Consider the following 27,933-nt stretch of genomic DNA (forward strand, 5'->3'; position numbering starts at 1 on the left):
TGACTTCGCTTCGCCGGAAAAAGAATTGAGATCTAGGTATATGGGTGCCGAGTTCTAGTTCACTTGGGCTGTAATTAAAGTTCAGGATTTGACTTGAAATGTAAATTTTTTAATTTGCCAAAAAATACAAAAATAAGACCAACACTTTGACTGTACACCCAGCCGCATAATTGCATGAATGGCCACTTTATGAATAAATACATTTTTATTAAGTGCCCATGCAATTTTGCAACACCCTGTACCTACCTGTATTGCTTCTTTACCTGGAAACATGGTGAACCCTTGCACACCAATTAGGATGGAGTTCCGTCTACATTTAGGCTGTGTTTACCATCATCATCAAACAAGCAGGATGGTGGGCGGATGGCATAAAACTGTTGAGGCGATCATTGGGGTATACCGTTGTCTAGTAGAGAAAGCAGACGTAGTGTCGCATGCTTACTAATGTGTGAAAGATTCCGAAATTGCGAAATTTCCACATAAAAAAACTCTGAAGCTTCTCATATTTTGTGTAGGAATCGAAATTTCCCAATACCAAAATGAAAGTTTCCTTTGTTTCGTGTGATTTTTTTCTGCAATTTCCGAAAACTTTTCTAACGTTTTACGAAAATTTCCCTAACTTAGGTACTCATCTTTATGCAAAACAGGACGACATATTCTGTTGTTTGAACTTATGTTAGCAATATTTTCTGTAGTTACACGTTTACATTCTGCTTTGTGTTATCCTCAGTAACTTCTAACGGTTCGTATTAGGAGCAAAACGATAAATCTGCTCTAAAGCTAGGTATTAGTTCAAATTGTCTTGTTCACGACACTACGCGCGATCCAACCTAACTAAAATGACCACTATCAACCAAAATTATACTTTAAAACGGTTTGTCAAAGCTCATTTTTGTTTAAATAAATGGCTCAGAAGCAAACGCTGGCTCGAAATATACATTAGCGGATTCTAAATACATTAGTCTAGTTGTCTCGATGGAAAATGAAGTGAAAATAATTTATTGCGAGCAAAGTCATTTATAAAGGAAAAGTAGAGTTCGCTAGTTTTGTGATGAATCGATCCGCAGCGGGGTGTTTCATTGATATTCCTTTTGAGATATTTGTTTTAAACTTTTTACTTTACAACTTTAGGTAATCTTCCTATATAGGTATAGGTTAGTAGCGTGCCAACAAGCGACCACGTATCTACTCGTAAATATAATATCATATAAGTATGTGCAACTTTATATACCTAGTAGATGCTTCATTTTCAAATAGCAGTATACAGTAAGATTAAAAGTATCTTTTATAGAAATATGTGTATATTTAGGCGCATAATTGAAAACTTACCTTAAAATGTGCCTATACTGTGATCCCCACTGGATAATCTTATTATTTTGCGCCAAAAGCTTTTATATTAATTTTAAAATAATTTTAAAATTAAACTAAATATGTCACAGCCTCATTTAAGTGATGCAATATATGGTCTACTTTAATCGGAGTTGTGATATCAACATATCACAATCTAATTATTTTAAATTTAGAATTTTAGAGCAAATTTCGAGGCAAATTAGGCACGTTGTGCGTTAATAATTATGAGTTGAAATCTTTTAGATTACTTTTAGTTTGTGGATACAGTTCAATTTACCTACTTTTATTAGTGAAGAAAGACACAGTCACAGTTTCTTCTCGAGTGGAGTAAACGTGTCCAAACTTTGCCTGTCGCGGTATGAAAAGTTTGAGCAATTTATTAGTTAGTTCTTCATCTCAAACGTTGAAACATAGCTTTTCTAAACTAGAACACGAATTGTGGGTTTCCTTGCATATATTTAAAATGCATTTCGTGCACTTGTAGGTACACGTATATTTAGTTTAATATCTTTATAACGGGCATGAATGAACGCAATGAGTCATAATTATTCCATTGTATATAGGTAACGGTAGGTTCTCCTTGCTATCACAACCATTGAACCGTCGATATCACAACCTTACTCCTATGTAATAAGGTGAAAAATGTAAACACATCTTTGATGTCGACTGTACCTACCATCTTCCTTGAGAAAAGCAAGTACTTATTACTACCTAAGTCGAGAGTCTTAGCAACTAAGACACTATCCAATATTCAGTGTATTAGTTGTAAGCAGTCCGCGCAGGCGCGAACAGTAAGTTTTAATCAAGAACATTAATTACCCGTCGGACAAGTTCTCCGTAATTGAAACCCGGCTTAAGCGATCCGACAGTCGCGTTATAACGCGATGGTCTTTGAGCCACTTCGCCCACTTCTACGGTACGTGCACAATATCTAAATTGTAAATGCTCCTCACCCTGGCTATTGACGGGCCTTACGGGCACTAAACATGGTACTAGTTCAGCGGTGTCACTCACGAATTCGAGCCAATCGTGCAGTCTAACGAAACCAGTTGCGATCAATCGCGCGCGTGATGCGAACTCATCAACCGTTGTAGCGGTGTCAAACCTGGTACTTTTCCGGTTGCATTTTGAACTCGGCATCCGCTTAGCAAACTAAAGGTGACTTTCGGATGCGAGAAATGGGAGCCATTGACAATTACCTGGAGATAGAGCTTAAAGCCAGGAAATTAGAAGAAACAAAAGATTTGGCGCGCCATGCGAAACTTGCGACGAAAGATCTAATATATAATATAGCCGTGGCGAGGGTTTTTATATTATACTTAATTTAACGTTCTTCGAAATTTAAATCATAAATAGAAAAACACTTCATATTCTCACACATGTATTTCATAACGTAACGTTTATATAATTATGTAGGTAATCAATATATAGGTATTTATGGTGACCGACATTGAAATCTCGGATGATTTACCTTTATAATAAGTTGATCGCCTTTTCAAATTTCAAATATTTTACTCTCTGTTACAGAGATGTTTGTTGAAAATGCAATACGAAATACGTATCCATATTATTATGAATTTTTTCGCCTTATTTTATTTTTGCTTCTTGAAATTATGTGGCAAAAATTTGCTACCGCCGCCTATTGTTAAAATATCGTTCACAATATTAATTTTCAATTCCTTGTTCTACTTTTTTCCTTTGCAGATGCGACAATAACAAATCTAGTGAAATATCACATTTATCGGCCATTTCGTGCATCTCGTCCAACTCATTCCGTACCAATTTCTCAAATTCATTGAATTTATTTACCAATTCTTCAAATTCATTGGAACTATCATTAGATTTGAACTTGTTGAACTCAGCCTCGTATTGGGTCATCTTGGTCATGGTTGGACTTTCAAAAGCCTGCTGTCTTTTGTCCACCTCTGTAAAGGAACAGTTATGTAAATAAACAAGAAAGTACAGGTCTACCGTTTAATTAAGGCGGTTGTCTGTTTGTTAAGAAGGCATTAGTGTCGGCTTCGATCGAACTATAGTGAGTTGAACCTATTTTATATTTTAAAAGATCTCAAGAGACATAGCTTTAGATTAAAAAATCACACTCAAATTCGTACTACCCAGATTCGTACGCCAGATATATCCGCATACAGACAGAAATATAATCTCTCTCGCGTCTGATAACAACCCACACCGGTAACTAAGTATATTAATTATTATGTGTAACGGGGAAAAAATCACGAGCATGTGCATTTTGCGGGCTTGGTGACAATTGTATAGAATAGAATAGAATATAATTTATTCGTAAGCACAAACAAACGAGACAATACATACCATGACATAGGTACCTAACACAAGACAATACATTGGTGACCCGAGTGTCCAATCATCCGAATCTGGTATTTTACGACTCGGTAGAATTTTTCATGAAAATTAAGGAAACTGGAGCCGAATTCTGGTTGAGACGTGTTTATGTTTTTTTATTTTATTCCTCGGGAACAAAAAAGGAAAATTGAAACCTAAATTGTACATTGTAACTATATAATCTAAAAAATTGTCGTCCAAGCTTATCACCCGATTTATATGCTACCTCCGGACTCCAAAAATGTGTACAATAGCACAATTAGTGCAAATGTCTAAAGGAGTTTTAAAAATAAATTTAATTTACCATCGACACAGCCCGTGGATATGTTGATTTCCTTGCTAGGGGGACAGAATAATTGCACAGTGACGTTCTTCTTATTCGTTGTCTCATCTTCGGGATCCTCGTACGCTTTTCTTACAGTAACATTGGTATTGATGGCCACGTAGTCCTTGCATGTGTCATTACCGTCTATATCCTTTGGACACGTAAAAGTAAAGTTGTCATTCTTGTACGAACTTAGTTCGCAAGCCTCTGCAATCATGAAAAATACGCAGGTTTATTGATACTATTAATAACTAGTAATCGTAGCAATTTTATTTATAATAAACATTTGTATTAGATGACCTACGAGTTTATTATATGAATCGTTTAAAAATGTCCCACAATGTCCTTTGACTTTGACATCCTATGACGTTCGCTGCTGTTAGAACGTTCAATTCGTCACTAATTTTGAGGATGAGCAGGAAATGTTCTCGAAAATATTGAGTTTCAAAGTAATGTCATTAGGCTTTGTAGCTATTTTGAGTACTAGACATATTCACTGTCAATGTATTGTCATTAGGCTTTTTGAATGTAGCTATTTTGAGCACTAGAAATATTGACTTTCAAAGTATTGTCATTAATAGGCATTTTGTCCCAAGGTAGTTCAAAGGAATATTAATTTTCAAAAACGAGATCGTTCGATTAAAAGAGTATTCTTGCATCTTTAAGAATTTCGTACTTAGGATGTTTGATTTTAGAAATTATGCTACATAACCATATTATTATATACCTGAGCAATAACGGTTGTCAGTTTCGTTGTACCAGTTGCCGCCAAGGCACTCGTGTATTAACTTCTCCACTATTACAAACGGTTCCACGCAGTCATATTTCAGACGAAAGTTAGTTGAATTCGAAGAGTTTTCATTCTTGTACGGTATAATATTGAAAGAACCGTTCTCCGGATACTCCGGCAAAACACATAAACCTTGGTCCCTGGAAGTAATCGAAAATTGCCTCGGTTAATACAGTATGTCATGTCATGCGAAATATGAAATATGAAATTCTACGGTTAATGATTCAGGAAAATTGTAAACACCAAAGTAATGTTAAAAGAATAAACTAGACTAGTGGCTTAGTTGAAAAATACGTTATTTTACGCTACGCTTTCATCTTGGGTGTCACGAAACCGCTTCTTCATATAAACGTAACCACATTTTCCTCTGAATTATTATAAGAGTTAGGAGCTTCTAAAAATATATGCAATTTGTATACCTAACCAAAAATAAATATACAATAAATTAAAGCAATAGTTAGTATTATGTCAGCGAGTATAATCCATAACAAATAATTACATTTATAAAAACATTATTTAAATCTTACAAATATTTACATAATTACATAACGTAACTATTAGTCAAACCCGTTCCTTATCGCTTCCTGTGCAAAAGTGCCCATAATGCTCACGGAATTACCCCGCTGGATGGCTAGGGACAGCCTTTGCACCAAGAACGATTCGGAGCGGGGATCCTCTACAATAAATTCTGTAAAAATATTTTCCATAATGTAAATATTCAGTGAGATAAATGAGGATGACGGTTGTATGGAGAGGCGGTCGTACACTGTGTCCATAGACTAGGAATCCTCTAGACGGAGTTTAGAGCAATTATTTCATGAAACCGATGCTGCCAAAAATACTGGGGTGCGGGGGACGAGGTGAGCGAATCCCGTGCCGTTATTGGTCCGTCCAAAGACACTGACCAATCACGGCACGGGATTCTGACACTTTGACTCGAAGATGGAGTAAAACTACCGTATATTTGTGGCAGAGGGGGTAGCGTTACTATGCTCAGTCTAGTGGATGTCTTGTCTGTGACTGTGACTATATCCTCTTATGGAAAATATTCGAATTGGATACATTAAATATTGGAATAGGTACCTAACTAAACAGTAGGTGATAAGTTATTAAGGATAATAATTGATAACTTTAGAGTGATTTGCATAATGGAAAACCAGGACAAGAGGTATTTAACATGGTTCCAGGAAAAAAATCTATCATAATTTGCCGTTATAAAGAGTTATTATTATTAAGCTTAGTGACTCAAATTCGTATTTGATACAATAAAATAAAATGGCGTACGTAACGTAACTTTTATTTCAGTGGCGTAAAATGTTGTAAAACAAAACGGCCAAGTGCGAGTCGGACTCGCGTACCAAGGGTTCCGTACATTATAGCTAGTTCTCATTTTATTAAGTTAATACTTTAATGAATTCAAATGAATCGAACCAAGACTCAAGTGATGACCAACAGCAAGAACCGTACGGTTAAGGTTGCGGTAGACGGGCAGACTATACACTATGTTGACGAGTATATTTACTTGGGCCGACAAAGAAATCGAGCGCCGTGTCGAAAACGCCTGGAAGAGCTACTGGTCCATTAAAGAGCTGATGAAGGGTAGCCTTCCATTGTCACTGAAGCGAAAACTCGTCGACATGTGTATCCTGCCCGTCCTAACCTACGGTGCTCAAACATGGTCACTCACAGAAAGTCAGAAGTCCAAGTTGAAGGTTTGCCAACGGGCTATAGAGCGCAGCATTTTAGGCGTGAAGAGGACCGATCGTATCCGGAATACCACGCTGCGCGCAAAAACCCGTATTGCCGATGTCGGCGAGAAGACTGCTAGGCTCAAATGGGAGTGGGCTGGTCACGTCTGCCGCATGCATCCAGACAGATGGGCTAGTGTAGCTACCAAGTGGATGCCAGAAGAAGAGCGCGGACGCGGCAGGCCCAGACGGAGATGGCGGGATGACCTAGACACCTTCCTCAATAACTGGCCAGAGCAGGCGCTATGTCGGGAGTCGTGGAAGATAAGGGGATAGGCCTTTGCCCAGCAGTGGGACACTATTATAGGCTAGCAAAAAAAATAAATACTTTAATGAAATTGCCTTACTTTTCATTTTCAGTTATAAGAGCGTAGTAACAAAACTCAGGTGCGTCGTGGCAGATTTGATGGCATACTTTCTCGTGATTCTTGGACCAGGATATGCAATGTAGAAGTAGTCCGAACAAGGGTCTCCTGTAAACAATATAATGTCTTTGCTGACAAAAAATGGAGTCTGTTTCGGGTGGGACATCACACAATAATGCGTGATTTTTTTTTTAAGTCTTTTTTTTAGTTAATGTGGTGAAGACCGGCATACATATTTTTTGTGGTTGGGATTACCGTCATAGGACAAGAATTATCATAATTCGTATACGTACGTCGCTCAGACACTCAACGAGGAAGAGCTTAACTCCTACCGACCTTCTGTAAGTAGAGTAGGTATGTAGACGGTCTTACCTGATAGACGGTCTTCTCTATATTGACCTTATATTATCCAAATTTGCGGCCTTATGTTAATTAAGGAAATGGTTGGTCAAATGACCAGTCATTCATTGCTTACAAAATATATAAAATATTATTTGGATTGCCTACGGGTAGAACCCAGGCTCCTTTACCTACATAATATTATACAGGATTTTTTTATACCACGTCCGTGGCGAACAAGTATAATGGTAAGCGATTACTGCAAATACAGGGGTGCTATGCGCGTTGCAGATTAAAAACATTTTATGAAGTACTCCAATTTCTTATAGTTGAATTGATAAAATGAAGCGAAGGGTATATAACATTGATAACTAATGCTTACGGATTTGAACCGTTGCAGGTCTTCCTATACTCGTCGGACGCGTCCTTGCAGTCGATAAAACCGTCGCACAACGTTGTGTTGGAAATGCATTCACCGTTTTCACACTGCCACTGGTCATCGCTGTAGAAACACAATTATTAAATAATATTGGTTAATTGGTTATGCATAAATTGCATAATATAGGTACTTATTATACGGATACGATATTATGCTTATTACGACATTTACGATACATATTTTTAGTCTATCAGCTAATTTTATCGGTTAGTAAAGTTAACTAACTGTTTTATTTCTTTGGTATACTGCGCCATTATTTTACCAATGGTTAAATTAATCCCTTAGGCCAATAATAGTATATTTTTTTAAATTATAAACTGACCGGCGATTGGCTGATTGAAGGTATACCACGTAAACAACGATTTACAGTTTTTTAAAGGCTGAATAACAATCGAGAAGATTCATACACTTAATGACACATGTCGAGGATTTTGACACTAAATGTTATAGCCTGCCTGTTGATGTTATTGTCAAGAGGGCGCTGTTATTCTCATGTATAGGGTGACAATTCAGTGTAGTATGAAAAAATTAGTTCCAGTGAAATTCCGCAACATGGCGCACCCTCAATAGATCCTGGTTCACCTATACAGTTGTTAATGCTAAGAAATGTATTCCTATTTTTTTCTTTCCAATACGTCATTTTATTACGAAGGTAAAAATAAACGCATACATGTAAGCCATACCTGCACGTTGTATTTATTTCCTCTGTCACATTGGTTGACTCCGTGGTAAGCACTTCTGCTAAGGTTGTACTCTCATACCCATTCGTCGTTTGCCCCTTTACTTCAAGTAAAAATACTGCGAAAAAGAAAACAACACATTGATGTGAGTAGCACAAAATACATATCAATTGGTACATATGGATTTCCAACCAGTCAACTACAGATAGGGCTTGTCATAAAACGCTGTGTATCGCTATTTTAAGGGTCAATTTCACCAAACGAGCATTTTTGTCTAATTCCCATGGAATTTTGAAATACCAACATTACACAAAAAAAAATATGCTGATAATTTGATAAAAAATATAATAAACATTAATTTTCTTATGGGGTAAAAATATTCATAAAACTATAAAAGTTATTTCAATTTAAAATTTTGGTCAGGGCACGGGAATTAGTGTGTCCATGGGAATTAGATTTTACTAGCACGGAAATTAGAACATGGCACAGGAATTGTTTTCTTAGCTTATTTTGGTAGTTAAAACTATTATTTATGTATATTTTAATCTACAATAATATACTTCAACCATACTGAAGCGGCATCGAACATATTTATCTACTTTAATTTTAGTTTCGGACGACAAATCTACGAAAGTATGATACACTAAAAACTACGTATTTGACTAATAGTTTCCTTGATTTTAATGGCAACTAATCTCTCTTTCTTAGTAAAATATATATATTTCCAAACAATACTTTGAGTAGTTGCGTAAACATGTCCGCCTTACATACAAAACTATTCATTAAAAAGTGTCATTATGTATCTGCATGTAGATAGGTACAAGGTGTATGATCTGCTTTATGGCCGTATAGGAAATGATACTAAGAAATAAATAGGGGCACAGAGAGAAGAAGTTATTGTGTAAGTTAATCTGAAGAAATCTAATATGCTGCCTTCATATATTCATAACACAAACAATTGTTTAACCACATATGAGGTAAGGTGGGGTAAGACTATCACCGGGGTAAGACTATCACAGACAGACAGACATGACGAATCCATAAGGGTTCCGTTTTTTGCCATTTGGCTACGGAACCCTAATAAGGTATCTAATAGTATTACGGTTTTAATACCCCCCTGGCATTGTCTAAAATAACCGACTTGGTTTCACATTACATCTCAAAACTTTTTTGTAGTAGAAGAACTGCGTTGCGAGACTTGCATCTTTTTACATGTAAGGTTTTTGATAGGATCCCATCTCTTTTTGTAGGCTGTCCTTCTTTTCAGGTAATCATACCATACTGATACTATGTATATACCAGGGATGTTGCGGATGCCGATTTTTTGACATCCGCGGATGCGGATGCGGATGCGGATTTTTAAAGGCTCACATCCGCGGATGCGGATGCGGATGCGGATGTCAAGATAGTACCATAAAAAACGTCAGTTATTACATTTTAGTAATTTTTATTTCAAAAAACCGGCCAAGTGCGAGTCGGACTCGCGTTCCAAGGTTCCGTACATTAAGTCCCACTCACGCTTGACTGCTCATTACTAATAGGTTTTTTTGGTTAACGACTAAATTACCTAGCAGTCTAGCACTTACGCCGATGCTAAGACGTTCCTGTACCGACCTGTTCCACATCCGCATCCGCATTAAATCCGCATCGATTTTATGCGGATGCGGATGCGGATGCGGATGTTGAAAATAATGCGGAAGTTCCGCGGTTGCGGATGCGGATGCGGATATTCGCAACATCCCTGGTATATACATATCATAACTATATACATCTTTATTCATACTCACATCGTACATCGTAGTGTACCTTTACTTTCCTTTCCATATTTCTATAGGATTACAAACTTATTTATGCAGTTATTAAATCTTTAGAACGTGACTAATATTGCAGTATTATTAGATTTTTATTGGCTTAAAAAGCTTAAACCTAATTACGTTTCAAATTTGGAACTTGTGGGTATGCTAGAAGTACCTTAGAATAATGATGATCGTGAGTGATTGTGTCAGTGACAAAACTAAGGGATTTTAAAGTGCATTAATTCTTAGATTACATGTTCAAATTAAATGTTATTTTGACCGTGCCACTTTGTTTTGCTCGACTTGGCGGCGGCACTGCCGTGTCCCCAGATCCTTTGTCCTTCCCCGGGCCTCAAACTATCTCCATGCCAAATATCATCAACATGATATTGGTTCAGCGGTTTAAGCGTGACGAGATAACAGACAGACAGACAGAGATACTTTCGCATTTATAATATAGTAAGAATAGGATATATTTAATTTTTCTTGTATTAGAAAAGCTAATTTATAACAACTAATCTATTAAACGAGCAATTCTTGTATATATTTCGGGGATCTCGGAAACGGCTCTAACGATTTCGATGAAATTTTATCATATATGAGGGTTTTCTGGGGTGAAAAATCTATCTAGGTAGGTGTTATCTCTGGAAAAACGCGCATTTTTGAGTTTTTAGGTAGGTAGGTACCTATATGTTTTCCAAGCAAAGCTCGGTCTCCCAGATATTTAAACTTTATACGGCATACGCTGTCAGCTGTCAAATTTACAAAAACAAAACATTGCAAATGTGATTCATTTTGTTTCATGTAACCTTAGGTACAGGTATTATAATATGTAATAATTCCAGAAATAGTTTTATGTTTATATAATATTTTAATGTTATAATATGATCAATGAATAAGGTAAGGTGGGGCAAGACTAACAGTACAAGGATTCCATACAAGTGATAGTCTTACCCCGGTGTCGTCTTACCCCACCTTACCTTACGTATTAAAATTGCCCGGGTTATTCGGGTCGATCCTGTATGTAAGTACTATAGTACTTATACTAAAAAACTATTCACAGATTTTTGTGCATTCTTTAAGATTTCCTTAAATGTAAAATAGAAAGATATACGTCGTATTATTATTACATATAATATATATTCAATGCCAATATATATAAGTAATAATAATATGACGTAAACATTGCCAATTAACTTACAGTGCCCCCAATAAAAGATTTGTTGACAATATATGTAATACTTTCTAATTCCCGTGCCACTTAATCAGCTTTTTTAGGTAAATTTGTTATGGGAATTAGGGCACGGAAATTAGAATTCGTAATAAAAAAATTCGCCAAAAATTTAAATCGTGTTTGACCAAACTGTTATGTTATCGCTTACATAAAGATACATAAAGGGCTCCTAAATATGACAATTGCTATTGAAAAGCTATGTGGAAAATAAAATTTATAAGGGGCATCGAAATTAGAAAAAAATTGTCGCCCACCCGGATTCCGAAATACTTACGCGATTTGCTCGAACACGCCGCGGCTTGACTTACATCCGCTTGCTTTGAGAGACAGCCGAATACTGCCAGTACAGGTGAGGCGGGACACGAGGCGGTTCAAATACAAACGTCGGCTGTCAGAGCCCTTTGAGTTTTGCCGACGAAATTTTACTCGCGCGCTCGGACAAAATTTAAACATCGATCACGAGTTATTTACCACAATGAAGTTAATAGTATATGCGCTCAGTGATAGTAAATATCATCTAGTTTAAGTATTTGACACTAAATTAGTGATACTAATGTAGAATTTTTCGTAGAATTTTTCATTATGCTCAAAAGTAGATTCCGGACAGGGCACGGGAGTAGTAATTTGAGCCTTTAGGTATTTTTATGTGTACTCTAAAAACCAACTAATCAGTGAATTCATATGGAACTCGGTGTGAAAGTGTGACTTCTTTATGTAAAAAAAAATTGGTAAGTATTGTCTGATGCTAACCCGCGATTTTCATCACGGACAGAAAAAAAATCGTGTTCAGAAATTGACCCTTAACACTAACACTTCAAAACACTTGTAAATCCTCAATCTAAAGTCAATAAATATCACGATTAGTATATTAAATTAACTGATATACGTTTAAGATATCAAAATTAACTCACAGCAAAACAATAAAGTAAAAAACTGGAGCGACATCATGGCTGCGTCCCAATCGCTTTGTGTGTAATATTGTAATGATATTATATTGTTATAATAAGAATGTATACGGAAGGAAAACTACTGTATAAAACATTGATGGTTATTTGTAATTTGCCTACTGAATACCAAATAATGATGGTGTTAAAATATTTCACTACCTACTAATTATACTTAGTATTATTTTACTAACTATTACAATATGTACTTGTTTCATTCTATGTATCCTTAATAGGCCAAACATCCGTGTAGTTTGACAGTGACAATTCTGTACGTAGTAGGTACTATTGTCCTATTCTGTGGTTGCGCCATGGTTGCGCTGACAATGCTTTGACGTCAATGTGGTAGGTAGTTTGGCATCCATTACGTCTTATCGCAGGTTCGACTCCGCGCAAATCAGTCGCTGATGTCGCTGATGTCGCTCTTACTCAAGGATCTTGCACGGGTTAGATGTGGCTCAGAAAAGCTTAATGACTAGTAATTCTACTATCATCGTTCTTCCTCGTAGAGTCTGTGTGGAAAGAGAAGAGTCGTATAAGGAAACCAGTACATTCTATGACTTTTTTCTTTCTACACAGACTCTATGAAGGTACCAGCATTTCGCCCTTAACCTTTTGGACGCCAATGACCGATATATCCGCACCATAGGTTCAACGCCAAAGACCTATTAATCGGTCACAGACCACAGAGCAACATAGACCTAAATACGTGCATATGAATAAAGTTTCAATTTCAGTTTTGACACTTCGGTGACGTGGCGTCAGCGTGACAGCTTTTGTGTTTGACACGGCGTCGAAAAGGTTAATAAGTCAACATAAAGTGTCATTCAATAGACCTTACTAACTATGTAAACAAAAGTTACTAGTAAATTGACATTCAGTGTCAATTTTAGTATGGCGGTTTGTTTACATAGTTAGCAAGTTCTATTGAATGACACTTTAGTGAATCTTGTTATATATATTAAAAGGCGGCGTGCTGCTCGTGAAAGCGCTGAAAATACAATTGATGAGTGATAGAAAAGCATTGTACCTATATTTCTGTGTACCTTCCAGTATCCGTATGTGTATACAGCTGTTAGAAGACTGCGCGATGCGTGCTATTGTATTGCACTTAGCGTCGATTGCGCGCGGCAGACGCGTCTAATGCGCCATCCGAGGCTCTTACAGAATATTATTCCAGTGGGTTGCCAAACGCCGGTAAATCAGATTCTCAGGCTGTTTAATAATAATGTATTTTTTAATTTTGTCGTTCTCACAATCATCATATCAGGCGCGAGAATCGTATCGGCCTCTACGAAGGTTGTCTACAGCCACTGGTTGTTTGCTGCAATTTTCTAACGGTTCTCTGATGTCTTGACTGACAAGCCCCCACAAGCTAGGTGGACCAATTCTTTCTTCCGGAGGAGTCAGAGGCCGTCGTGTCGCTATCACTACTCGAGACCCTTTTATTCTGCAGCAATTTTGTGCCGCGCCCACTGCTCATTAAAAAGATAAAACAATATATCCCTTTAATACGCTTATTCAACCCCTTTAGTACACTAGAAATTACAATAACATTCGTTTGCCTGTACACACAGCTGCAAAAGTGCTTGGTATGCATGCACTGGTTGTGTTTTTAACACGCTTTTATTAGGTCGACCTGTATGTAACTAAATAACTATGTAATGGAATCTTGCAAGTTAAATTTGATCCACTTCCCGGTTTCAAAATGAGCTGAAATTTTGCATACACACATCATGTAAGTCGGGTGACAATGCAATATTATGGTACCATCGAGCTGATCTGATGGTGGAGACAGGAGGTGGCCATATGAAATCTGTGATGAAACAACGCAACCTAATTGTGTTAGGGCTTTTTAGAATTGTCTCGATAAGTATTAGTTGTCTGTCGTAAGAAAAGTACAGTCAGCGATAAAAGCTTGTACCAAAAATGGAATTTTTGCCAAAAACTTATATAAATTTCCATTTATATAAAGTAGCTACGCACTTTTGCAGCTCGCTGTACCTTTAACTCGCTTGCACTACGTAACCGTTAGGAATACTGCCTAGAGATGGATCGAGCGTATTGGTTGAAATTATCGCGCTTATGACAGCCATCTTGTACGGCAATCAGAGCACGTCGGGTAATGGTTACTGCCGGAGCCAAATTCAGACGTTTTAGTGTCAGCTTGTGGCACGATAAGTAAAGGGCAATTTGTAAGGGCTGGTGCAAGATTCATGTAATTTGATTGAACGATGTTTTCATAAAAACCTGTATCAGAAAAAACCCCTTTGTACTTTAAAAAAATTACAATAACATATGTAGATTTGACATGGTGGTTTGCATTAATATTTGGGTTGCATTATATATCAATATCAGTTTTGACTAGTTTTGACGCATAGGCTTTTAACGCCACCTATACGCGACAAAGCATTAAAATCAGGGTGTGTTTCGACGCTTGGCCGAAGTTAGCCACATCGACTTCAGTCACTTTCAGGTTAAATTGGGTCCCAGGAGAACGCGTGATGATGAGGCGGTGACAATCTCATTAACCGATTCAATCTCTTTTTGTTGAGCTATCAGAGAAATCTTCGATGCTGACTGTACCTAACATTGTTATGTTGTTATGACTGGTTATGGGTATATATGTAGGTACTCTAATATCTGTTTACTTGAACTAATAAGTACCTATCATTTATAATTAACATAATAGTTATATTATTATAATACCTATTAAATTGCGTATTGTGCAGGTTATCACTAGTTGACTTCATATTGACCTCATAAAGACTGTCAATGACAATCTGGTACAGAAGAGAAATATTCTATCTTCTCTACGAAATTGTTCCCAAAAAAGGAACCGAACTATTAAAAATATTCCCGTATGTCCACTGCTAAAAGGCTAGCTCATAAAGTCCTAACTAAATCCATCGGCAAACACACGTAGCTGTATATGAGCGATTTTTTTGAGCAATATCAATTCGGTATAACAAGTTTTTAATTAAAAACCATTTTTTTAATGTGGCAATCTGGTTATAATTACCGTTTTTTTTTGCTCGTGAGTGTATGTTGGTGCCCTTTATTACATTTAAACGTACCGTAAAATGGGGTGAGTAGGGTCAAACCTGACATTACCAAGCCATACAAATTTACAACAAATTACCCTCCGATATGAAAAACATAGAAAGCAAAAACGTATTCATAGCTAAACTCAAGACACATTTGATAAAGAAAACCTATTATACTGTTAAAGAGTTTATGGAAGACAATTAATAATTTTTTTACAGAGTAGCCTCTATTTGTATAGATTCACAAATTAAAAGTACCTACCTAGTGCTTTCATTAGGAAAGTAGTTAAGTTTAGTTTGTATAATTATGTGTAAGCTAGTTATAAGAAAAATTGCTACACCCCACCGGGGTCCATGTGCAACTTAACATAATTTGTAACATCTATGTAATACCATGGTTTGCAATAAAGATTTACTTACTTACTTACTTACATTCAAACCTCGATAACATTGGTGTATATAATAAGTGTTCCGGACGTTTGTATTTTAGTTTTTATTTTATTTTGGGTAGTTCCATTTCATAACTTTGACGATAAACAGAAAATCCCACCTCACCCCGTAGTCCCTCGTATTTGGGGTGAGATGGAATTTCATACAAAGGTGATTTTGGAAGATTGTTGGATCGATGTTTTTTTATTATGAGTATTACTATAGCTCCATTTTAAATTGGAATACATTATTTTTGTAGCAGTAGCCTTAAAATTCCATCTCACCCTCCTTTCATCCCTTCTCTCCCCATTCATAACCCAACTCTCCCCGCGAAACCTACTCACCCTATTTTACGGTACATAGATATATTATGTAACTAACATTACTAACATAACCATATTATATTAGGCGTTATTAAACATGACATACCTAGTAAATTTTACTCGTGAAGAGGTCCACTCCACCAATCATAGTGTTAAGACAACATTTAGATTAAGACAAATAAGTTACGTTATAAAATTATTTAAACTATAATTTATATGTCAAAAAGCTTATTTGTGTGAAAAGGCTTTTTAACTACTTACTAAATAATTCTCAGTTGATAAAATGAACTTGTATGAAACTTTTGTCAAGTTACTAAGTTGTGCTTGAGAATGTATTTTTTATTTAATAAAATGGGTAATTTAATGCATTTATTATTATGCCATTAATAATAATAAAACGGTCGTGTAATAATATGTTATAATAAAAAATCGTATCTCTAAAAAATATCTTAGAATAGAAGATAGAACCCTTATGTATTTTTATTTATAGTGTGTCAAAGGTCTGTTTGATTTCAAACATAAACAGAGAGAGTCATACTATCTTTGTCTTACACTAGTACTAGCACCCAAAAGAAAAGGATGAGTATAGTTTTTTTTGTTCCTATTTACTGACAAGATTTGGTTGACCCAGTATATTTTAAGACGAAATTTAGTCGCACCTAAATATAGGCGGGAACTTTTTAATCCTGATTAATGACAACTATCAGTTCGAGGATTTAATGAAAACTGCGTCTTTAAGTTTATTGGATTCATTTAATAATATAATTATTATTTTAATGCTTTTAGAAATGTAACAATAGATACTCAACAACGTGTAGTTTGACATAAGTACATATAAAGATTAAAAAAATATGGTTGTCTGTAAAGTCGGTTTACGGACGATAATTTTGCGTGATAACGTCATATAAAAACATTGATGAAAATTGCATACGTAGAGTTTCCTATCTTCACCTGGGTTTTGACGCTTTTCCTAAAAAATCTCTCAAATTTGAAAGCATTTTAATCCGTTAAGGCGAAAAAACGTTTTTTAGTGTTCCTAACTATCAGTATTCACAATTGAAACTTTGAATTTCATTGGTTAAGTTGGTAAAAAATGGCCTCAAAGGCAATAGGCGATGTTTGGGTATTTTTCCCAATCTTCGCCTACGGCATGCTTTACCGCTAATAATACACTTTTCTGCGCCTAACACATGTTAAGTCGTATCTATTTGGAATGTGCTACTATACTATGAACCTTAATTACACCAGACTAGCCATATTTTAAAAAAACGGTGTAGTAGGCGAAGTTTGGTAACAGTCTGAAGTTGGTTTCATACATTTTCTATAACGAAGCTAGGGCTGCCAAAAATTAACCAACATGCCAAATAAAGGGGAGTAATGGTTTATAAGTAAAAAAATTATAATTTTTAACAAAAATATTTAATATTTAAACCTGGCTCGCTGAGCAACTTCTGTTGCTGACTGTACAAAAATATTTAAATTTGGAAACAAGTAATGCCATCCACCACCAATAGGGTATTTGACTACTAGTCAAATCAGTTTCTTTTTTCGAACTGTCAAAACGATTTTGCTACTATGGGGTTTATTATGTAACATTAGCATGTGACGTCACAATCAAGTTACCTATTGTTTATAGTTTTATACCGGTTTTAAAATATAAATTGTGTCTAAAAAATAACTGCTGTCTACGTTTCTCTATTAACCTTATGATGCTTTATTTCATGCATGGTGTAAAATAATTTATTTGAAATACTTACAGTCAAATACCCTATTAATGTGGTAAAACAAATTTGACAACCCTAGGGGTAGGCGAAATTTGGCAACAAGATGGACGCAAAGTACCTTCACCAATGTTTTATCCAATTGTGACTTCTAAACGTAAGCTAGCCATTAAATAATAGTTTCATATGAAAAAGAAATAGTTATAGTATATAATCATGTAAAGAGTTTAACATTACCTGGTCTGTATCACTGTTAAAAACCGAAGTTCAAACACTGGCTTAAAAAAACGTGTGGTCGGCGTCGCGAAAAAACCTCACTGAACGTAAACTGTGTGAAGTTAGCCGCAGATTGTTCGAAGAATGTTGACACCCGTAAAAAATACTTTGTATTTAGTAGTTTTATGTAAGGCTTACATTAGAAACATTTTGTTAATGGCAACTTTTGTCAAAGTAGGCGAAAATAGGGAGCCCAGGCAAAGATACGAAACTCTACGGTACCTACTTTTATACCGTTGGGTGATAACCAAAAGTCACTAAGTACTATCAAAAAATTAAAGTAACAAAGCACTTTATTACACTTGTAACACGGTTTATTGTCCAATAATTTCAATGATGTAGTTAGTGACTTTTACTTGTCACCCGACGATACGTTACCATGGAGATCTGTCCACAGCGTTATCATGGAGATCTGTCCACAACGTGACACTTCTTCGTGCATGCTACCGGTGTTCACCGATTTATAAGACGTAATCACGTCAAAAAAGTGGAGTACCTAATTAGAAATAATTGTGTGTGTGTAGGTATATACGTAGGCGACGCGTAGGCGACGTATGCAAGGTCGTTGAGAACAAGGTAAGTCATTTTAATTCAACGGTCAACAATCAACTCGGATTCATGTTGTATTAAATTATAAACGTAAACATTGTAGACAAAACCGGCCAAGTGCGAGTGCGAGTGCGAAAAATAGAGCAAAAAAATCGTGTTTGTTGTATGGGAGCCCCCATAAATATTTATTTTATTTTATTTTTAGTATTTGTTGTTATAGCGGCAACAAAGATATATCATATGTGAAAATTTCAACTGTCTAGCTATAGCGGTTCATGAGATACAGCTTGGTGACAGACGGACTGACGGACGGACAGCGAAGTCTTAGTAATAGCTATGACCCTAGGGTCCCGATTTTTTTCCCTTTGGGTACGGAACCCTAAAAACCGGCCAATGTGAGCCGAATTCGTACCCTGAGGGATCCGTGCCATAACAGAGATTAATTCGTAGATTTATTAAGTGATTTGTTATTGTAACGACAATAAAAATACAATAATTAAGTAGTTGCCGGTTCTTGAAAGACAGCCCTATGATAGACGAACTGGAAGACGAGCTTCCAGCCATATTCGAACTTGTGTATTCGAAGTATATTGTAACCATATTCGAAGCTGTTAGTAAGTAATTCCGCTTTTTACCCTTCGAGTTACGAAGCCCTCGACAAGGAACATTTTAAACAGCATTTTTTTATATTACCATACAAATGTAATATAGAAACTTTTATCTTATCCGTATAAAGCAAGCTGTTTTCCTGTTAGTATAAATTAAATATACCTACTTTACTTAGTTTATACGCAGTTCTGAGGGCATCAGTAGGTAGTTCATCGTCATTATTATTACGCGTCATTGTATTATTGCCATGTTGTGCCGTAATTGCATGTAATTTAATAACAACAGTAACACTCTCTGTGTATTGCTATCTGAAAAAGGGTTAGTAATCGAAAAAGGTTAGCAATTAAAAAAAGGGTTAGCAGTCAAAATAATATTTTTCGCCGTCATTTCCGGTGTTCGTCACTAACTGGTCTGTGTCATTTGACATTAGTTGTTTGCAATGTAATTTTTTTGCAATGAGGTGGATCGACGGGCACACGCTGTAATTACGAGCTGCGATGCCTGCGATTAAAAAACTACAAAAATTGGTATCACTAGAATAACTACTATCATACTTGATAGTAGTTGATAGCCTAGCATACCTTCATGGCAAGTCAATGAATATAATATCTAACTAGACTGTATAATATCATTGTGTACAGTACAATACCTTCTAGAGATAAGGTAAGTAATAAACAAACTAATAGTACTGGGTGATTAAATTTATAAGCCTGTAGAAACAAAACTAAAAAGATTTTACGTATAATTTGATAACATTAAAAGCGCGTGTTGTTTGTTAGTTCCATCCATAATTATGAATAACCAGTATAATATTTTTCTACATAATGGTGGTCCCACACTGGCTATAGTATAACGTTACAAAACATCGTGTGACACCTACATGATAGTATCGATAGTGTTTTATTATCTTGTCCCTGTCATACAACCGAGTGTCACTTGCAGATAATCATGGATTTGTAATGAGTATGTAATCTTATCTACCCGTATAAAAATACAAAATGTACTCTTGAACTTTACTCACTCATTTAATTTAGGAAATTGACACTGACTGAACCCGCTTCAACGACGCAGCAGTACTGTTGTCGCGTCGTTATTGCCGCCTCTGTATCTGTCAATTTCCTTGATAAAATGAATAATGGAAGGAACTTCATAATACCTAATCATAATTGCGGCAGTAATGATGCAGCGAACGTCAATCATCTTATCAAGGACATTCGGATTCAGTGCACTGTTAAACGAGTTTTAATAATAGAAATGTACATTTTGAATAAATCATGTATTTGCGTATTCAAAGGTTAGTGAAATAATACTACAAAAATCTCAAAAATTATGAAATGTAGGTACGAACGTACTTCACAAAACTAAAATCTGACCAAGCTTACTCTAAATGTACACCGACTTGGTAAGCATCAGAGTCTGCGAGTGCTTACCATAATCGTTAAATTCCCATGAAAATATGTGGTACATTACTATGTACGTCTGCTCTTTACACAGTATAAACACCCGCTAATAAAACAAGACAGAAACTACACGCAAAAGGCTTATTATTAATACTTTCAGTTACCAAAATTAAGATATTTATCTCTAATATATCTAATATTATCCGCAATTATAATATTATGTCTATCACTGATTTAAACTGTCACGATTTTTACACATTATTAAATTATACAACGGGACTTAATCGCGTATCTAAGTTTTAAGTCCCGTTGTATAATTTAATATTATGTCTATCTCCAAGAAATATATTTGTCATCGTTTTAACCAAAATGGTCTCCAAACTCGAGTTACAAAAGAATGAAAATTATGTACTTATATCCTAAATAATACTTTATCACTAAATGTACTTGACTTTTTCTATTTTCACTGACCAAAATAAGAAATAATTTATTTTATTGGTGGCATAATATATTATAAAGGTTACATTGTTTGTGTTGTGTTATTCTTAGTTATAAGTAGTTTATAAGTAGGTATGTAATTAGCTCTTAATGTTAATAGCCTGCCTACACTATCGCATTAGGAAACTGTTAAGATAGCTGTAAGATTTATTAAATAAAAAAAATAGAAAAAACAAAAAAAAATCATTTTATAGACTATGTTATTGAGGAAAACGTTGTTTGGTGGCTCGATTTTGTACACAGATCTTTTATTTTGTGAACTAAATAATATTATGTTATTTGTTTTGATCGATAATTTTGCCAGAGGTTTTAATTTTTTTTATGTAACTGTTTTAAGATTTTGAGGATTCAATTTTAGTGACCAATCATAATTAGGTGATAGAAAGTTATTTTGATGATACCCAACGCAAAATACCTACTTAAATTATAATATAAATTCTTATTTTAATATGACACATGTACCTAGCCGATAATAACAGACTGTTATTTAATGTATGATAACCTGTTATACTCTGACGCACTATTATTCACATAGGTATACATCAAATATACATCTATCTATGTGAATCATATTTATTTGTAGCTTTATTTTTACTATCTTCAGTTTATATTAGGTTTAATTTTTTTTTGTTTCTTACATAGACGATTTAGAACGGAAGGGGCAATATGTTGGGGCACCTACGGCAAGACAATTTATAATAATAATAAAATAGCTTTTTATTTCCACATTTTTAAAGGTTACAATATTTTAAGTAGATTTAAGTTATACATTTTGTTTTTAGTTATCTTATGTGGATCCCTTATGGGTGAAAGCCTCCTCACACTTCTTCCATTTATCTCTGTCTTGAGCTGTATTAATCCATTCTGGACCCGCTACTGAGATAATATCATCTATCCATTCCTTTTTTGGTTTTCCTTTGCGTCTCTTCCCTGCTGGTCCCTTCCATTTTGTAGATTCAAGTGTCCATCTTCTGTCTCTGTATCTGGCTATCTGTCCTGCCCATTTCCAGGCACGACAGTTTATACAAGGTGTAATAAAAATAGTGGGGATCTGTTTAAGGGTATATTTGGTATCCAATATTTTTTGGACGTTTACATTATGACTTGGACGACCTGCTTCATAGAAAAAATATTTTTGGTCGCGTCAAAAAATGTTTTCTTCTACTTTTTCCTAATCAGAACACGATACCGAATATGCCCTTAAATGGATCTCCACTATTTTAGTTACCGCTTTTATTAAGACAATAATAGAAGAAAAACAATATAAATAGCTTAAATATTTTTGTGCCCTTACGGTACACTTAAAAGAAAACAATGGGATTCGACACAGTTACTTATACCAATGTAGTGCATGTGCCAGTTATTATTAATACTTATAATAGAATCATCTCAACTATCTACTTTCGAAACGTTAAAATCACTAGTTCAGTCACTTTTAGGTTTGTGCACGTCCTGCACGTGCAGATACTGTTATTTAGTCACTAGGAAAGCTAGAACCAGGTAAACAAGCTATCAGCTACACACTACACAGTCTTCCTTTCCTTGAACAAGAGTGGCAGACCCCCTCGGATACCCTGCACAATAGAAGATTTGGGCTCCACTCTCGGTTTTCTTATCGTTTCGGGAGCGGGCTCCACTTTGAACTTTGATAAGATGGCAGCCAGTCCAGCCATTGACTGCATCAGACCTAAGCGTTCACCTGTAACAAAAAAACATTGAAAAATTATTTTCAGATAGCCAGGTATTGTCGTCATTATAATTTTAACATGGTAGACTTTTTGGTTACTAGTACGACGGGAAAGAGATGGAGAGCATTCCAAATCGCAGTTGGAATCCACTTTGTTTAAGTAAAGTTTGTCAAATAAATCATAAAATCGTGCTAAAGAGTTTGAAAATCTCGTCTTACCTATACAAACTCTCGGTCCCTCGCCAAAAGGCAGGTAAATTTGTTTTTGGATTGAATTGAGTTCATCTGGATGAAACCTTTCCGGTCGAAACTCTTCAGGTTGATCCCAGAATATAGGGTCATTGTGCAGTGCTTGTAGCGGAATTACTATACCAGTACCCTCGTCTATTGTGACATCTACTTCTTGTATCGTATATGTTCGAGCACATTCTCTAATTAAAAACCCAAGCGAAGGAAACATTCTCATGGCCTCCCGGAAACACCATTCTAAGTAAGTCATTTCTTTTATTGCTTCATAGCTCAATTTGTTATCATGTTTTTCTAATACACTATCTATTTCGCTTTGCACTTTTTTTTGAACATCAGGATTATAGGCTAACTGATGGAGTGTGAAGCTAGTAGCTGATGATGACGTTTCAAAACCGGCTGCGAAAAATACAAACACTTGAGCAGCCATTAGTATTTCATCTAGTTCCAACGTAGCTTGCTCTGGGGTTCCATCTGGTTTAAACTTCTCTATCGATTCGCCAATCATCGTTCCCTTCTTTTTAATTTCCAAGAGCAAATCAATAAAGTCATTTCTTCCAGAGGGTTCATAATTTCTTTGCCTTTGTATTTCGTTCACCAGATCTATCAAATCTTGCTCCATTTTACCCATATATTTCAAACGAGCACATGCTCGCGGGAAAATTTCTTTGAGCATCGCTACGATAGCGTCCTTGATTGTTACGTCGAATATTTGATGGCCTAATTTTCTGAAAGCAGAGGTCTCGTTGTTTATAGAATCGGCGTCGAGTCCAAAACCGCAGGCGCCTATAAAGTCGGTAGTGTAGCGGGCCATGAGGTCACGAGCGTCGATGGTGCGGCCGCCGGCGGCAGTAGCGAGCGTGCGCTCCTGCAGCCTCTCAGCGCGCTCCACGATCAGCGGAAACATCGCCTTCAGCTTGCCGCTCGTGAACGCCGGCGTCATGCGCTGCCTCAACAAGCGCCACATATCTCCATCCGCAAAGAACAAGTTCCGCATCATTGGCTCTATAATGGTCTTATTTGCATTCAAACCTCGCGGATAAAAATGGATGAAATCAACCGTCAGGATCTTCTTCATAATGCCTGGGTCTCGAATCACAAGCTCCGGGCGTGTAGATCGGAAGAACCCGACGATCTTTTCATTGGGATATTTGAAATACATATCCGTTGCTATTTCTGAGACACTTTTTTTCATGAGATAGTTACTCAGATTATTCCCAAATAGGAGCATAGGTTTGTCATGTTTCACGCCTCTGTCTTTCCAGTAATTGAATGTCCTTGTGTTGTAATAATACAGCGCGGCAAGCGCGACGAGTATGAGCGCCGTTATTATCATCGTAACCTTGTGTGGGCCGGCCGGTTGCCAGCGCAGTGCGAATGATACTGATCCTGTCTTTATGAATACAACTGGAATGGTAGTGTTGTGAGTAATTATTTTGCTTCAAGTTGCATCATTATATATTTAATCCAGTTTTGAACAATAGCGAGTCATCGTTACATTTAAAACGATTCAGTCATCACGTCACATAATAAGTTAATAATTATCTTAACATAGTCTGTTTATCGAGGAAGATAGTTCCTTTCCCTAGCAAAGGTACGTACTTACTATACACAATTAGGTACTTACCGTAAATTACACATAGGTCCATGAAGATAATGCATTTTGTTTTTGAAGTGAAAACTTCTTTAGCGGCACCGTGCACTTTTTGTGATGGGGAATAAATGTTAAACTCGCGACAGGTCACGTGACCGTAAGATTCGTAAGACGGACACGTGACCTGGTCGAAAAACTGTTACAATGTCATTGAGTTTTCACTTCTGCCGGCACTCCCGGAGTGCAACCCGTTGTTTTTTTTTGTAAATATTATGAGAGTTATATGTAAAGTCTCTACAACAGACTCGGGTCTGTTGACAAGGGTCTGTTGTCTCGGGACAAGTTTAAAAGAACCGAGTTTCGACTTAATTGTAAGAGTCTGAAAAACTGATTCGATTCTTAAAGCACTCTGCTCTAGTCTTAACCAACACACTGAGACTCCAGATCCATGACAATTTTGTGCATTCGTAGTTTACGTTTAGTTGAAACGTTTAGCACCGCAGAGACATTACACTAAATTCAATCTTATTTGTATTACATCAAGGTTGTAATTTCCTTCAACAGAAAATTACAAACTGCAACATTAACCACTGCTACACTTTATTCCTTTGCGATAAAGTTTACGAATGGTCATTTCAGTCTTCAATAGTACTGGACGTGTCTGTTATTATCTTAGGGCTGGACAAAGGCCGCAAACAGGAGCAAACTGATGCGTGCTAATTAACCGAACCCCGGGGCTATTGAGTTTGCTTTAATCACCATAATAGAGTACGAGTACTAGAGAACCAGGAATTCAAACGTAGTATAGAAGTACATATAGATTTTATCAGCATTTAACATAGCGTCGTCGTCGTCGTAATTCGTCTTGACTGTGTCTACATTCTTGTTGGTTTTTCTGTAAATAGGTAAAGAACTATTTTCTGTGTTTTCTGCGGTACCTACTTATATTAACATTGCAATAAAGCATAGCTACTTGCACGGGGCTATGCACATAATTAGTTATTGATACGTACGTCTACTATGCATTGCCTTATATGGCCAGAATGGGTAATACCCGAACTCTCAATAATCTTTAAACACAATTACGAATGTAACCAACGCGTATAAATTGGGCGAAACGACGATAAATAAACGGGTGTTCCGCAATCGCGCGATCGGGACTGACGGATGGTCTCATTTGAATCGCAAGGCGCCGGCGCCGGACCCACGAGGCGAGTCGAGGCTTTATGTTAACGCTATGCTAATCGCACTGTTACTCTAATTGCTTTCGGCCTTCTGCTATTAATGAAATCTGGAAATCCTGTTGTTTTCTGCATATATCACTGCCATATGACCACGACTGCTCTGACAAGAGTATCCGACTGAGAAGAGACACAGCCATAAGTCATCGGGGTAACTTTTGGTGGTTTATACATACGTATAATTGGTGAAGCGAATACCTAGAGATCTATTTACTTTGCACTTACACACTCGCGTTCGCTGTTCGCCACTGGCACAACTGTGTAAACGTGAAGCAATGTTTCTGCCCGCCAGTTTCTGGATTTTGTTAACGTTTTTATGAAGTTTGGACCATGGTTTCGACTGGAACGTGAAATGTAATCGTTTACAAGAGTATTTTTCTTAAGAACTCATTTGGTTAGAATTCATAGTAGTCGTACTAAGTAATTATGTACCTATGATAATAGGTACATAATAACTGTAATTTACTGTTGAGAAAACTCCGACCTAGTAGACTGAAAAAAGATGTCATGTTCTAAAGAAAAAGTGAGCAATACCTCCAGTGGCCGAAGCCGCTAACGAACCGGCGTCTTCAGCTTCCGCGGCTACAAATAAGTAACAGAAAAAAAAATTGTTCCAGTTGTTCGAGCAAGTAGGTTAAAATTATTAATCTTACCTAGGTACCATTTTATACCTAAATCAAAATCAAACGGCCGCCCGAAAGTCGTACACTACTGGTATGAGTCGCATTAGAGTGTACGCTTACGGCTCGGCCACGACATTACGCGACTGGCGGCGGCAGCAGCGATAACCATAGGTGGGAACGAAAGGTCCGATCGCTGTCTCGCTCCAACCTATGGTTATCGCTGCCGCCGTCGCGAGTCGCTCAATGTCGTGGCCGAGCCGTTAAGAGTGTCATTGGACGTCTCTCTCACATCAGTCTTAGATCGTCATCTATGTAATGTGTTATAAAACTATGCTGTAAATATCTTCGTTCAAAGACTTCTTAATCGCGACCCGCGTCACCGGTTTAGTGTTATGAAAGCATTATTAGCCCGCGGGCGCAGCGCCAAATTGGCCCCCGTGCTTTATCACCCGCGAACTTGCCTTTGTTTACGACTTTTGGCGCGCGCGACCTGACCCGGACCAACTTTGGTTAAGTTCGGACGGAGGAGTGTGAGTTTTTGCGACCAAATGAACTCGGAATCGAATAATGAACTTCCTTTGTGAGTTCCTTTCTTCATCATTAAAAAAACAACGCCGCAGTGTAAGCTTTAAGGATGACTTACGTTAGACCGGGCCGGAGCTTCCGGAGCTTCGTTTTCTATGGAAAGCATCACGTGATCACTGGTCATCTGTCATAGAAAAATAAGCGCCGGAAGCACGGCACGGTTTAACTTGAGTCATCCTTTATCCAATTAACTAGATGCAGGAGTGCAATCCTTTTAAATTTGTCATACCTATCAGCAGCAGTTACGCAACAAAGACCTGACATACATTTTAAATATGTCCGGCCTTGGTTTTTTCATAAATTGAACGTCTGCTTTCAGCGTTATAGCAATGCTTTCAGCCCATAATGTACAAATATATTTACCTAACTACCTAAGGGTTCTCTTGCAATAACCAGGTCCATTGTAAACCAGAACTACAATTTCCATCAGATCCATTGCTTATAGTGATTACTCTCACCAATACCTATTTACATTAATCGACACTTCACGTTTTGGAATATGGACGTCTCATATTATGATACCTATTAGTGTACTTACTACCTAATGATATTAATCCCAAGTGTAGGTTACCTACTTCACGATAGCTGAAGCGGACTTATATGAGAATTTTTACTCTCATGCCAGCTTAGCTTATGAATCTAACTATAGTAACTAATTTAAACTTTCACGATTTTTAGGGTTCCGTAGCCAAATGGCAAAAAACGGAACCCTTATAGATTCGTCATGTCTGTCT

General features: G+C 36.6%; 2 protein-coding genes and 1 long non-coding RNA gene across 3 annotated transcripts; all 3 read right to left on the minus strand.

Annotated features, from left to right (window-relative positions):
• Window positions 1-2,997: 2,997 nt before the first annotated feature.
• Window positions 2,998-5,187, minus strand: LOC134656580 (uncharacterized). Its single transcript, XM_063512138.1, has 4 exons — window positions 5,183-5,187; window positions 4,764-4,966; window positions 4,016-4,243; window positions 2,998-3,275 (listed from the first exon to the last, which is right to left on the minus strand). Exons 1-4 carry the CDS (start codon window positions 5,185-5,187, stop codon window positions 3,016-3,018), a joined length of 696 nt encoding a protein of 231 aa, XP_063368208.1. The 3' UTR covers window positions 2,998-3,015.
• Window positions 5,188-6,926: 1,739 nt separating this feature from the next.
• Window positions 6,927-8,493, minus strand: LOC134656221 (uncharacterized). Its single transcript, XR_010097498.1, has 3 exons — window positions 8,401-8,493; window positions 7,661-7,780; window positions 6,927-7,047 (listed from the first exon to the last, which is right to left on the minus strand). It is a non-coding gene; the product is annotated as an uncharacterized LOC134656221 (long non-coding RNA).
• A 14,190-nt stretch (window positions 8,494-22,683) lies between these two features.
• On the minus strand, window positions 22,684-24,534 carry LOC134656431 (cytochrome P450 6B2-like). The gene is made up of 2 exons (XM_063511961.1): window positions 23,130-24,534; window positions 22,684-22,922 (listed from the first exon to the last, which is right to left on the minus strand). The coding sequence occupies exons 1-2, from the start codon at window positions 24,490-24,492 to the stop codon at window positions 22,747-22,749; spliced, it is 1,539 nt and encodes a 512-aa protein (XP_063368031.1). The 5' UTR covers window positions 24,493-24,534; the 3' UTR covers window positions 22,684-22,746.
• Window positions 24,535-27,933: the final 3,399 nt, after the last annotated feature.

The sequence above is a fragment of the Cydia amplana genome, chromosome 18 (assembly GCF_948474715.1).
Source record: "Cydia amplana chromosome 18, ilCydAmpl1.1, whole genome shotgun sequence".
NCBI lineage: Eukaryota > Metazoa > Arthropoda > Insecta > Lepidoptera > Tortricidae > Cydia > Cydia amplana.